Source organism: Trichosurus vulpecula, chromosome 4, assembly GCF_011100635.1.
Source record: "Trichosurus vulpecula isolate mTriVul1 chromosome 4, mTriVul1.pri, whole genome shotgun sequence".
NCBI lineage: Eukaryota > Metazoa > Chordata > Mammalia > Diprotodontia > Phalangeridae > Trichosurus > Trichosurus vulpecula.
In genome coordinates this window covers 199,844,380-199,857,464 of record NC_050576.1, presented here as the reverse complement: position 1 = coordinate 199,857,464, position 13,085 = coordinate 199,844,380, and the positions used below count along the sequence as shown (strand labels likewise).

The following is a 13,085-nucleotide window of genomic DNA, read 5'->3' as shown; positions in this document are numbered from 1 at the left end:
TTCATAGGTTAGGAGAGCTGGAAGGGACCCTAGGTATGATCTAGCACAGACCTGCACCACTTGGCAGTATGTTGCAGCCATAATCAAAATAGGCTAAACTTTGGGCCACAGATAGGTTAGACTAGAGACAAACTGACAATGGTTGGTTGTGGCAGGTCACGTGACATACAGGAGAGTGCAGAAGTGGCCAACCCTACAGTTTTCAAGGGCTGCCGGAAATCCTCTGGCTGATCCTATGTTGTGCGGGCCTGATCTAATCCAACCTCCTGCTTCAAATGCTCATTGTCTATTTGTAGCAGGTCTTTTCTGGTGTCAAAGAATTGGAAATTGAGGGGATGCCCATCAATTGGGGAATGGCTAAACAAGTGGTGGTATATGATTATGATGGAATGCTATTGTGCTATACATATAAGAAATGATGCGCAAGATGCTCGGAAAAACCTGGAAAGACTTACATGAACTGATGCAAAGTGAAGTGAGCAGAACCAGGAGAACATTGTACATGGTAACAGCAATATTGTGCAATGATGAACTATGACGGACTTAGCTATTCTCCGCCATACAATGATCCAAGACAACTCTGAAGCATTTATGTTGAAAAATGCTATCCATCCCCAGAGAAAGAATTGATGGAGTCAATACAAATTGAAGCATACTTTTTTTCTTCTTTATTTTTCTTGGGTTTTTATATTAGTCTATGTTTTATTTTAAAAGATGACTAATATAGAGGAAAACATGCTTATTATGTATGTGACCAAGGCAAGTCCCTTAACTCCCCTGGGCTTCAGTTTCCTCATTTGGAAATTGGACTATGTGGCCTCAAATCTCTTGAAGCTCTAGGTCTATGATCCTATAATGTAGCATGCAGATGAGTAAACAAGGCTAGAGAAGTGGTGACATAACCAAGGCTGTATGTGGCCAATGGCAGAACTGGGATTTGAACCCAAGTCTCTGGTCTAGGGCTTTTTCTGGTAAACCACACTGCCTCCTTTCATTGAATCCTAATTCACTTTATGTGACCTCTCTAGGTGTTTTGTTTAGTCCCAGCAGATCTGGCTCCTGGGGACAGGTTTTGGAGACGAGAGATGAAACAGTATAATTATTTGGCTAACCAGCCCACTTTAGGATCTTTGCCAGCATGATTGCCATCCTCCCTCTCCACTCCCTCACCCCACCCCCACTTCCTCCTGGGCACCAACTGACATCACAGGGAGAATTCTGGGATTGGTGAAGCTTGAATTGTGAAGTCACCAAGGTGAGCCACCCACAATCCCCCAAAGCAGAAGGGTAGGCCTTGATAGGGAGACCTCAGGGCAGCAGCTAAAGGGAAAGGTAAGAAGGCAGTGCTCAGGTTAAGTAAAGATAAAGGTAATGGGGACACACTACCATTGGGTGCCCCCCAGGGGATCTGGATGACTATGTGTGCCTTCAGGTGCCATCCACCCCAGCTGTTCCACTCTCTGCCCAACCCAGATCAAGGGGCTGGGCTCCATCACAAGTCTCAGGGGGTCTGCCTCTTTTCAGAATGCCAAGGGAATTCTATATAGTCTGGGCTTTTCCATTCAGTTAAGTTCATTTCAAACATTTATTATGCATTGGCATTCTGGGTGCCTGCTCCATATCTTCTGTGTATGTCTCATTTCCTGCCATCTTGGGATGAGATTATGGAGCTGCCATCACAAATAGGAATTCAGCCTTACCGGGGGAGTGGAGCACTAGTCGTTCAGTGACCAAAAAGAACTGGATAGAAGTCCCTGCTACCTCTACCCACAATCTACATGTCCAGCTCACCTGGGTTTAGAGTGATCAACAATGGAAACTTATAGAACCTGATAATGTTCAGTCAGCATGGCACCAGAGAGGGTGATATTCTCTAATCAACTGGTTCTCTCCCCATTTTATAGTTGGCATGCTCCCAGTTACTCCTCTTATCCCTGTGTTGAGACAAATAACCTTCCTAACTATTTCTCTCCAAATTCTCATCCCTATCCACCTTAGCTGTACCCCAAGGGCACCGTCTACCTCCTATATCTTCTGGAACTCCTCTCCTTAAACTTCCTTTCACCCTGGATCCCTTCAAATCCTCTCTATCTTTTGAGGCTAATGGAAACTTGACTCTCCAGAAGTATCAGAATCTGTAGTATGGGGCAGTACTGTCATGGGGCCCAATATGTTGGTCCAGAGAGGAGTGGGCCCATTCCTTGCTTCTTACTGCCACAGACCAACGCCCTACGACCTCTTCTGCTTCTGAGTTTCACTTCTTCCATCTCTATCACCTAGTCCAGATCTTTGTTTCAGTCATCTGCTGGCCTCCAGACCGTTGTCTCTCCTTTAAATTTTTATCTTATTTTTATTGATACCTTTTTAAACGTCACATTCATATCCACAGATATGCCTCCCATCCACTACTCAGGGAACTATCTCTTCTTTATGTGTGTGCATACATATACACGCATATTCTATTTTATTTTTATCATTAACAAAATTCTGATTTATCTTCCTATCCTCATTTTATCTATTTTATCCCCTTCACCACCACCACTTTGGGGGGACAAATTCCCACATTGGCCGTGTTGAATATGTATTTGGGTGTCTGTATACACGTACACATATATGCAGGATCAGAATATATCTCATTCTGGAGCTTATCATCTCTCTATTAGGAGGCAGGCAGCATGCTTATTATCAGTCCTGTGGAATCATGGTTGGTCATTGTGTTTAACCAGTTCTTAAGTCTTTTGAAACTGTTCTTTAAAATGTTCTTACTATATAAATCACCTTTCTGGTTTTGCTCATTTCTCTGCACCTCCCTAAGTTTCTCTGAAACCATCCCTTTCATCTTTACCATCTTTACCATAGTATTCCATTACATTCATATGCCATAATTTAACCATTCCCCAACTGACTGGGGAGACATCCCTTATAACAAAGATTTTTTTAAAGGGGGGAAAAAAACTCCCCAAAATGGACCAACACATCTGCTGAGTCTGTCAGTTAATGATAATCCATAACTATACTACCCCCCTTTTGCAATGAAGGGAGGTGTTTTTTCTACCATTCAATTTTTCCTCCTACTTTCCCATTTACATTACTATAATAATTGTGAATATTGTTTTCCTGATTCTTGTTTACATTTGTCTGCAACAATTCATGTAAGATTTTGTATGTTTCTGTGAATTTTGCATATTTATCATTTCTAATGGCATAGTAATACTCCGTTACATTCATGTACCACAGTTTGTTTGGCCTTTCCCCTGTTGGTGGTCACCTACCTTGTTCCATTCTTTGCTACCATAAGAAATACTACTATGAATATTTTGCTGTACATATAACTTTTCTTTTTGCCTCTGATCACCTTGGGGTACATGCCTAGCAGTGGAATTTCTTTAGTCAAAGGGTATGGGCATTTTAGTTACTTTTTCAAATTACTTTTTGGAATAGATCAGTTCACAGCTTCACAGAGTGTAAGTATACGTACTTTCTACAATCCCTTTAACATTGACTATTTTCATCTTTCCTTATCTTTGCCACTCTGATAAACTGAGAGGTGAAATCTCTTTTTTTCCTACTCTTATTATTAGTAATTTGGAGATGTCTTTCATATAGTTGTTAATAATTTACAATTCTTTTGAGGATGTTTTACTCATATCCTTTAAACAATTTATCATTTGAAGAACAGCTCTTGGCCATCTATTTTGTTAGTTTTCCTTCTCTATCAAAGATAATCGAGGCATTTGCCCCCAATTGATTGTTTTCCTTCTTAACTTGTTGCACTCTGTTTATTCAAAAGCTTTTCAATTTCATGTATTCTCTCTCCTTCAAGGAATTCCTAACACATCTCACAGCCTTCTTTCTACCCCAAATCCTGCCTTCATAGTCAATAACTTCAATATATATGTTGCTGTCCCTTCAAATACCCTGTCTTCCTACTTATCGAGCCCTTCAAATCCCATTAATATACATCTTCACCCCACAGTATCCACTTACAGGGATCATACCTCTTAACTCACCATCACTTACATACACTGAACTACCTCCATAATCCAGAACTCTGAAATTCTTATCTCTTAATCATAAAACCCTATCCTTCTACCTCTCCTTCTCCCTCACTTCCTAGATTTGTTATGCTCACCACAACTTCCAGGCCTTCCTTCCTTGTTCTTCCCATCTGTCTCCTCTGTCCTAACTTTCCTCCCTTCATAATCTTGATCTTATGATTATACAGTGTAATTATATACTATCATCCACCCTTGAATTCCTTGTTCCTTTGTCCCATCTTCAGTCATAGCTTGTCAAACTCCAACCCTGCGTAATCCCCACTAACAATGGGTAGCATCAGGTGATGTTGATTGCTAGTAGGAAAAGTCACATACCGCTTGTATGTACCAGGTGTACTACAAAATTTTAAAATAAATGTATTGATATCTGTTATTTTTACGTCATCTAGATTTCCCCTTGTACTTTCCCCCTCCCTCTGCCAGAGTGCCCTCCCTTATAACAAATAATCTTAAAAAGAAAAAAAGGAGGAAGAGGAAGAAACGCGCCCCACCCCCAGCAAAACCAAACAGCACATTAAAAAAAAAATAACATTATTTGCAATGTTCTAAAGTTCTACACCTGTTCACAGCACTCCCCTCCCCACCCTCGCCCTATACCTCTTATAAAGGAATTTAGGGAGGTGTCGTCGATCTCTTTTAGGGACCATTTTTTTTAATATTCTCACGAGATTCATTTCTGATCATTTTGTGATTGTTCTTTGTGTTACAGTCTTGGGCGTGTTGTTTTCTTGGTTCTACTCTCTTTGCATCAGTAAGTCTTTGCATGCATCTATATCTGTATCCATCATGTTGACTGTTTTTAACAACACAGTAATATTCCATTATATTCAGTACCACAATTTTACACTACAGATTTATACTTATCAGAACCCTCACTGCTGCACCACAGTCCTGCTTTCCTTTCCTGATTCACTCCCTATACACACTCTCCAAGTCTTTTTCCTCCAAGCATCCCTACCCTCAGCTAGTGCTTTCTCAGCTTGTCGTTCAGTGTTCCAGTTATGTCCGACTCTTCTTGACCTCATTTGGGATTTTCTTGGCAGAGATACTGGAATGGTTTGCCATTTCCTTCTCTAGTTCATTTTATAGATAAGGAAACTGAGGCAAGCGGGGTTAAGTGACTTGCCCAGGGTCACACAGCTAGTAAGTATCTGAGGCTAGATTTGAACCCAGGTCTTCCTAACTCCAGACCCAGCACTCTTATCTACTGCATGATCTAGCTGCCCACCTCCTTTTCAGCAGAGGACTTCAGATCCAATTTTACTTAGAAAAAAGAAGCCACATGTTATGATTTCCCTCTTTTTTTCGACTGTGTGCCTTAAAATTCCTCCACGTTATTTCCCATTCTCCCCTTCTTTGCTCCAATCTCTGAGAAAAAGGTGGCCCTTCTTGACAAGGTCAATACCTCTCTACCAGTGCTCTTTTTTAAAAAAAATATTGATCCTGCTTCTGACACTTGCAACCTTTATAACACTGGACAGGCTTCTGCTTGCCTTGGGCAACTCCCTAAATGTAGTAAGTTGAAAATTAGTCCTAGACACTGGCGGGGGCTGCTGGAACTTTGCTGTGGGTATATGTTATGGACAGGTGCATTACTACTTATCCCGAAGGTTGGATAATCTCTCGTTAAATGATTGATGCCTTCTCTAATTTGGGAAAGCCCAATTTGGAGGGTGGAGAGGAAGGGCAGAGATTATGCTGTATCTACTATAGTTACTAAGCATTATACTGTTAGTGAAAAAAATTGATATATTTTGATGTTATATCATCTTGATTTTGAAGTATATCTCTCACCAAGAAAGGTGATTTTAAAAGGGGGGTTGGGGGAGGCAGTTCAGCAAAACTAACCAACACATCGACTGAGTCTAGTAGTATGTGCAACATTCCACACCCATAGTACACTATCTCCACAAGGGGAGAAGGGAGATTCTGATTTGTTTCTTTTTAATCTCCTTTCAAGGGCTAAGCTTGGCCATTATTGTTATGCAGTGTTCACTTTCATTTTTGTTACTGTTCTTCCCATTTGTGTTATTGTAATCCTTGTAAATGTTGTTTTCCGAGAGCTGCTTATTTCACTTGGCATCAGTTCATCTAAGCCTTCCCATACATCTCTGAATTCTTTATATTCATCTCTTCTTAGACAGCAGCATAGTGTCAATGTACTATAGTCTATTGAATCCGTCCCCAGCTGATTGGCTCTTGCCCTTTTTCCCCCAGTTCTTTGCGGCCAAAAAAAGTGCTATTGTGAATATTTCAGCGTACACGAAAACTTTCTGTGTTTAATCTTCGCAGGGCATATGCCTAGCAGGGGGATTTCTGGGCCCAAAGGGCGTTGATATTTTAATAACTTTTGTGTGGGACAATAATCCCCGAAAATGAAATAACCATCAGAGGTTTCACAAGGTAAAGACAGAGGCTTTATTTGCAAATCTCGCCCGAGAGTTGGGCATCGCCCACTCCAGAATGGTCTGGGGTGGGGAGGCAAGTTTCAGAAGGCAGTCAGTTTATATATCTCTTAAAGGGCCCCCCCAAAAGCCCCCTTACATAACAATTCTAAGAAGCCCCCCTACATAACAATTCTAAGAAGCCCCCAAAGCCCCCCCCCCTTCTGGACCTCCATCCCCATCCATTGGGGTTGTTGGCCTCACATTCTTGAAACAAAGAAAGATTCTTAATCTAACACCTTAACCTCAAACTAGCAGACAGCAGCTACAGGTGGTATTCACCCTATGAGTATGCAGGATGTGAATATATGTGGTGTATGTATAAGTTTAAGCAGGAGGGAAAAGGGGGAGTTTAATTCTTAAACTTAAAGATATAGTTCAGGCATTATGGAAGCTAAATTATAAAGTATCCTCTTTTCCCTAAATGGGAGACTTTCATTTATTTCACTCACTTTTAAACAAAATTCCAAATTACTCTCCAGAATAGTCGAATTAATTCTCAGCTCTACCAACGGTTCATTGGTGTGTTTCTCTTTTCAAAGATCTATATGCTCTTCATTCCATACTTTCTCTTTATCTCTGGGAGCCTACCCCTTCCATCATTGCCTCTCATTTTCAGTTTCTCCTTCTCTCACCACCTATAAACATACCCAGGTCTCCTCCATCTTTAAAAAACTTCATTGCCTCAAACTGTCATTTTTTTACCCTTCCACCCTTTCACAGCATTTAGCAGTGAATGGCAGTGCCTGGAACATAGTAGCCACTTAATAAATATTTGCTGAATGAGAGATTGATTTCACAGCCAAGTTCTTAGATTAATAGAGTAATGTATACTCTTCACTTCCATTCCCTCCCATCTCGGCTGACTCCTTGCAGTCTGGTGGACTGACCCTACGACTAGGCTGAAACTACTCTCTCCTAATTTACAGATGATTTCTTCTTAAAATAGCTAACTTTTCAATCTGCTTTTAGCCATTAACCACCCCTTCCTCCCTCCCTCCTCCTGAAGGCTGCACCTACCCTGGGCTTCCAGGGGCACTATTCAGCCTTGGTTTTCCTCTGTCTGGCCATTCTTTCTCAGCCTCCGTTACGAAATTGTTGGATCACCATCTTCTTCCCAGTAAATGTGGCTGTCATTCAAGTTCCCTCTCTCGGTCTCCTGCCCTCCCACTTTCTCTCTCATTCTCTTTCTCCCTCATTCATTCATTCTCTCTCTTTCTCTCTCTCCCCTCTCCTCTCCTCCTCATTCTCTCTCATTCTCTTTCTCCATTCTCTCTCTCCTTTTCATTCTTTTTCTTCCTCATTCTCTCATTTTCTCTTTCTCCCTCACTCTCTCATTCTCTTTCTCTTTCTTCCTTATTCATTCTAACTCTCTGTCTCCGTTGCCTCTCTCTCTGTCTCTCTCTCCTCTCACTACTTCTCACTGCCATTTTATCCCTTCGATTTGAAAAACGGTCTTTGCAGAACTCTTAAAGTCTTACATAAATGCTACCTTTACTCATTACTATCATTATTATTATGGAAATGAGGAAAGATCAATTATGAGGTTGCAGTAGAGCAGAGACCTGATAAAAACCCCAGAGATTCTAAGAGGCAGAGTTGAAGAGGGAGTGTATTCCAAGCAAGAGGAACAGCCTGGGGCTCACTTTCCTCTTCTGTAAAGTGAAGACATTGGACTAGAAAATCTCTATGGTCCTATCTAGTTCTAAATCTGATTTCCTGGATCTAGTATCTGGTACCTTCCTCCCACGCTGGTGTCATAATACTCACTTCACACATCCAGCTTCATGTCAAGGTAAAAAAAAAGCAGTAGGAGGAGGTGACTATCATGGTTACCTCCTGATTGGTCTCCCTGCTTCCCTGCTTCCTAGTCAATCCTTCACACAAGGGCCAAATTACTGCTCCTGAAACATTGGGTCTAACCTTGTCATTCCCCAACCCCAAAATCTTTGGTGGCTCCCCATATGATTCTATGATATTCCAATATAAAATAAAATTCATCTTGGCATTTAAAAACCCTTCACAATCTGTATCTTACCTACCTTCCCTTTTTATATTACTATATTATGATATAAACTATATTACTATATATTTTTACATTGCTCTACATACAGTATTATCTATTTTATATTACTATATCATATATTTTGTTATTGTGTTATATATTTTATATTACTAGATACATATTATCTATTTTATGTTTACTATATTATCTATTTTATGTTGCCATGTTACATATTTATATTACTATATATTATATACTTTATATTATTCTGTTATATACTTTATATTACTATATATACTATATTATCTATTTTATGTTACCGTGTTATATATTTATATCACTATATATACTATATAAAATGTATTACTATATTTATATTACCAGATATTATATATTTTATGTTATTCCATTATATATTTTATATTACTACATATACTATATTCAATATATTACTACATTTTATATTACTAGTTATATAGATCTATTTATACACTTTCTTTTTGTGCATTCAACATTACAGCCAAGGTAGCCCACTTGCTTGTTCCTCCAACGTTACGGGCCATATCCCATCTCTAGAATTTAGCACTGATTGATCCCTCATGCTTGGAATACACTCTTTTCAACTCTGCCTCTTAGGATCCCTGGTTTCTTTTCAAGTCTCAGTTCAACTGCTATATTATATTTGATCTTCTCCCTACCTCCATGAAAATAATGGTTAGCATTTGTATAGCACTTTAAGGTTTGCAAAGACCTTTTCAAATATCTCATTCTATCCTCAAAACAATCATGAGAAGTCAGTGCTATTACAAAGCAGCTGCCCAACTGCACTGGTACAGGAGGGTCCTCGCCAGGAGTTCTCTGTAACAAAGAAATCTCAGGTTCTGTTCAAACCTCCCCCTGCCCCATGAGGCAAAAAAAAAAAAAAAAAAAAAGAAAAAGAAAAAGATTTCTTCCTATCTTGTAACTTTTGTGATTGAGTCATTTTAGTCATGTCCGACTCCTTGTGACCCCATTTGGGGTTTTCTTAGCAAAGAAAAAGTAAGTGCTTTGCAAACCTTAAAGCACTACATAAATGCTGTCATTCAGTCATTTTCAGTCGCGTCTGACTCTCCACCCCATTTGGGTTTTCTTGGCAAAGATACTGAATCAGTTTGCCATATCCTTCTCCAGCTCATTTGACAGATGAGGAAACTGAGGCAAACAGGATTAAGTAATTTGCCCAAGGTCACACAGCTAGCAAGTGTCTGATATCACATTTGAACTCGGGTTTTTCTGTACTCCAGGCTCAGTGCTCTGCCCACTGTGGCACCTTATATTTTTTTACCCAGTAAGCAATAGGACATCACTGAAGATTCCTGTCCAGGAGAACAATAATACGGTCAGACATGCGTTAGGAAGATTATTTTACCAACTGTGTAAAGCATGAACTGGAAAAGAGCCAGGGAGAATGGATACAGGGAAACTAGTTAGACAGGGAGAGAGAGAAAGAGAGAGAGAGAGAGAGAGAGAAATATAGATATATATATATATACTATATATTACAACATAAAGAGGTGTAGAGGGGCATCTAGGTGGTGCAGTGAGTAGAGCACTGGCCCTGGAGTCAGGAAGACCTGAGTTCAAATGCGACCTCAGACACTTGACACACTAGCTGTGTGACCTTGGGCAAGTCACTTAACCCCAATTGCCCTGCCTTCTCCCCTCAAAAAAAATTGTAAGAAAAAAAAAAAACAATATAAAGAGGTGCAGAGAACCCAAACTAGGGTGGTAGCCCTGGGCATGGAGAGATATACCACTCTGTGAGCAAGGGGCTTTTAAAAAAATTTAAATGATTTAACTCCTTCCCTTGCCTGAGATGGAAGCAGAAAGTGTGTCGATAAATATTTAATAAATAAATGCATGAAATGCTTTTAAGTTTCACCTACATTATGATTCACATTTCCTCCATCCCTTTCTTAGTCTAAACAATCAACAACAACAATAAAATAGACCAAGCCCTGACTGGTAGCATTTGCTGGTTTCTAAGGTGTCAATACTCACACTGAAAATTTTATAGTCAGCTCTCCAAAGCTGTTCGGTACCAGCTGACTTTAGCACACTTCTATTCAGTTCAAGTCAACAAACATTTTCAGCGCCTAATACGGGCAAGACAGAGCCTCGACTGCTTCATGGCTGCACGTGCACTGTGACCATTAAGCCATTATTAGTCTCAAAAACTAGGTGGCTCGGGCACTGTCCTTCCTTTGCATCGTTCATTTCTCGTTTCCTCTATCTCATCTGGCTACCACCGGTGCAGTAGGGTCCAAGGCTGCAAAGGACTTGAGTCTTCGTCCCTGCCTAAGTCCCCTACCGGCTGTGTCACCTTGGGCTATCCACTTAACCTCTCTGAGACAGAATTTCCTCCTCTGTACAATGGGGGTAACCATGGCACCCACCTCACAGGATGGTAATAAGAATTAAATGAGACAGCATAGTGCAGTGCCTTGTGAACACGCTAGATAAACACTAGTTGTTCTTGTTGCTGCTGCTGTTATGATCAGTATCTGCCCTATACCCTGAACATTCAGTTCAGGCTTTGGGGCCCTGGACCTTGAGTCATTGTCCAAGAGCACTAGAGAATCCTAGATTTAGAGCCACAAGGGACCTCAGAGGTTTCACCAATTCTCTCATTTTACAGATAAGAAAATGGTGGTCCAGAGGGATTAAAATGGGATTTGCCCAAGACCACATAGATAGCCTTAAGTAGCAGGGGCAGAATTTGAACCTAGGTCTTATGATAACAAATCCAAGCTCTGTCCTATGGGAGGCCTTTTAAGTATCAGCTTGGGTTAGAAGGGTCTTCTTTGCGGCAGCTAGGTGGTGCCATGGTGCACAGAGCGCTGGGCCTGGAGTTGGGAAGACTTATCTTTCAGAGTTCAGACACTTACTAGCTGAGCAACCCTGGGCAAATCACTTAACTCTGTGTGCCTCAGTTTCCTCATCTGTAAAATGAGCTGGAGAAGGAAATGGCAAACCACTCCAGTATCTTTGCCTAGAAAACCCCAAATGGGATCTCAAAGAAGTCTAAAAAATAAAGACTAGACTAAACTGATCGAACAGCTACAAAATGGCCCTCTTACTGCCTTCTCCTTAGGTCAGGCTTCCCTTTCCGCTTGGTTTTGGGGAGACGCCATGCTTCCCAAGTGGCCTGTTTGTCAGGAAAGCTGAATAGATTAACTCATCCTGGAGGGTAGGGGTTTCCAGTTTGGGGTACACATTCTACTAAAGAGTACGAAAAGCTTGTCAAAGGGGCACAGGGAATATTTGGTTAATTACAAGGCCTCTTGAGCTTTAATTATTTAATTTCTTTATTTTCTTTCTATGGGTATGCATGGAAAAATCTAGATTTTTTTTTTCTTTTCCTGTTAGGTGGTGCAGGAGAGGTTACTGAAAGCTTAGAGGTCCAGGACAGAAAAAAGTTAGGAGTCTCTCCTTTTGAAGGTTCTCTCTAAGATAAGGACTGAATGTCCTACAGTTTGGGGTTTTTTTTCCTGTAGTCAGAGAAGCTACTCCCAATCCCCACCTCCACCTTCCCCACCCCAGCCTCTGAGCAGGCTAAATTATTTGCCTTCAGTATAACATCTCCTCCTGCTTTTCCCTTCCCCAGGGCCCTCCCAGGACTGAGTCAAGCATCACATCCCTCTGACCCACCGTGACTCAACCCTTCCCCTCATCCCCTGCCCCCTAAGATCCCACAAGCCCAAGTCAAGATGAGTAACAGCAACAGCCTCTGCATTTTTGAAGACCGGGTCCTATGCCCCATCTGCCTGGAAGTGTTCCGCAACCCGGTCACCACAGCTTGCGGGCACAACTTTTGTATGAACTGTCTCCAGGACTACTGGGACCACCAGGCAGCCATGGGAGAAACACCTTACTGCCCCCAGTGCCGGGAGGTCTTCACCTCCAGACCCCACCTTCGAAAGAATGTCATCTTAGGAGAGATCGTGGCCTGTTTCACCCAGAACCAGACCCCAGCGCCAAACAGAGCAGTGGCTGGGCCTGGAGATATCCCTTGTGATTACTGTTCCCCAGAAAAACTCAAATCGGTCAAGTCATGCCTGCAATGTGCAGCCTCCCTCTGCGAGAACCACCTTCGCACTCATTATGAGGACCAGGTTTTCCAGGGGCACCGTCTGCTGGAGCCTATCTGGGATCTCAAAGCGCAGCTATGCCGCAAACACCGAAAACTTCAGCGGCTCTACTGCCGGACGGAGGGTTGCTGCGTGTGTGGGGCCTGCCTGTTGGAGGAGCACAAAAATCATGACACCATCCCGCTGGAGGAAGAACGAGCCCGCAAGGAGGTGAGGGAGGAAGGCTGGGGAATAGGGAGGCTGGGCTTTCCTTGGGATGCCTACTGGTCCACCGGAAACCTTTTTTAAATGCTCCATGGCTAAGGTCATCACTTGGATGGAGGAGGAGGGCTCAGGATCGGGGAATAGCTGAAGGAGGGAGGCCTGCTACAAGCTTAGGGGTGCCTGGTGACAGCCATGTTTGGGGAAGGCCAGGGAACGGGGACAGATCTGACTATGGCAGCCCAGG

At 41.9% G+C, this 13,085-nt stretch overlaps 1 protein-coding gene across 6 annotated transcripts in view; it reads left to right on the top strand.

Annotated features, from left to right (window-relative positions):
* The first annotated feature begins 926 nt into the window (after window positions 1-926).
* LOC118848689 (E3 ubiquitin/ISG15 ligase TRIM25-like) overlaps window positions 927-13,085 on the top strand; it is a 28,408-nt gene continuing 16,249 nt past the window's right edge. For 2 of the 6 annotated variants that reach the window (XM_036757693.1, XM_036757690.1), the window contains exons 1-2: window positions 1,262-1,332; window positions 12,154-12,847. In XM_036757693.1, coding sequence (XP_036613588.1) covers window positions 12,257-12,847 — 591 coding nt within the window. In that variant the 5' untranslated portion in view covers window positions 1,262-1,332; window positions 12,154-12,256. The other 4 variants (XM_036757692.1, XM_036757689.1, XM_036757691.1 and 1 more) reach the window with 4 other exon arrangements.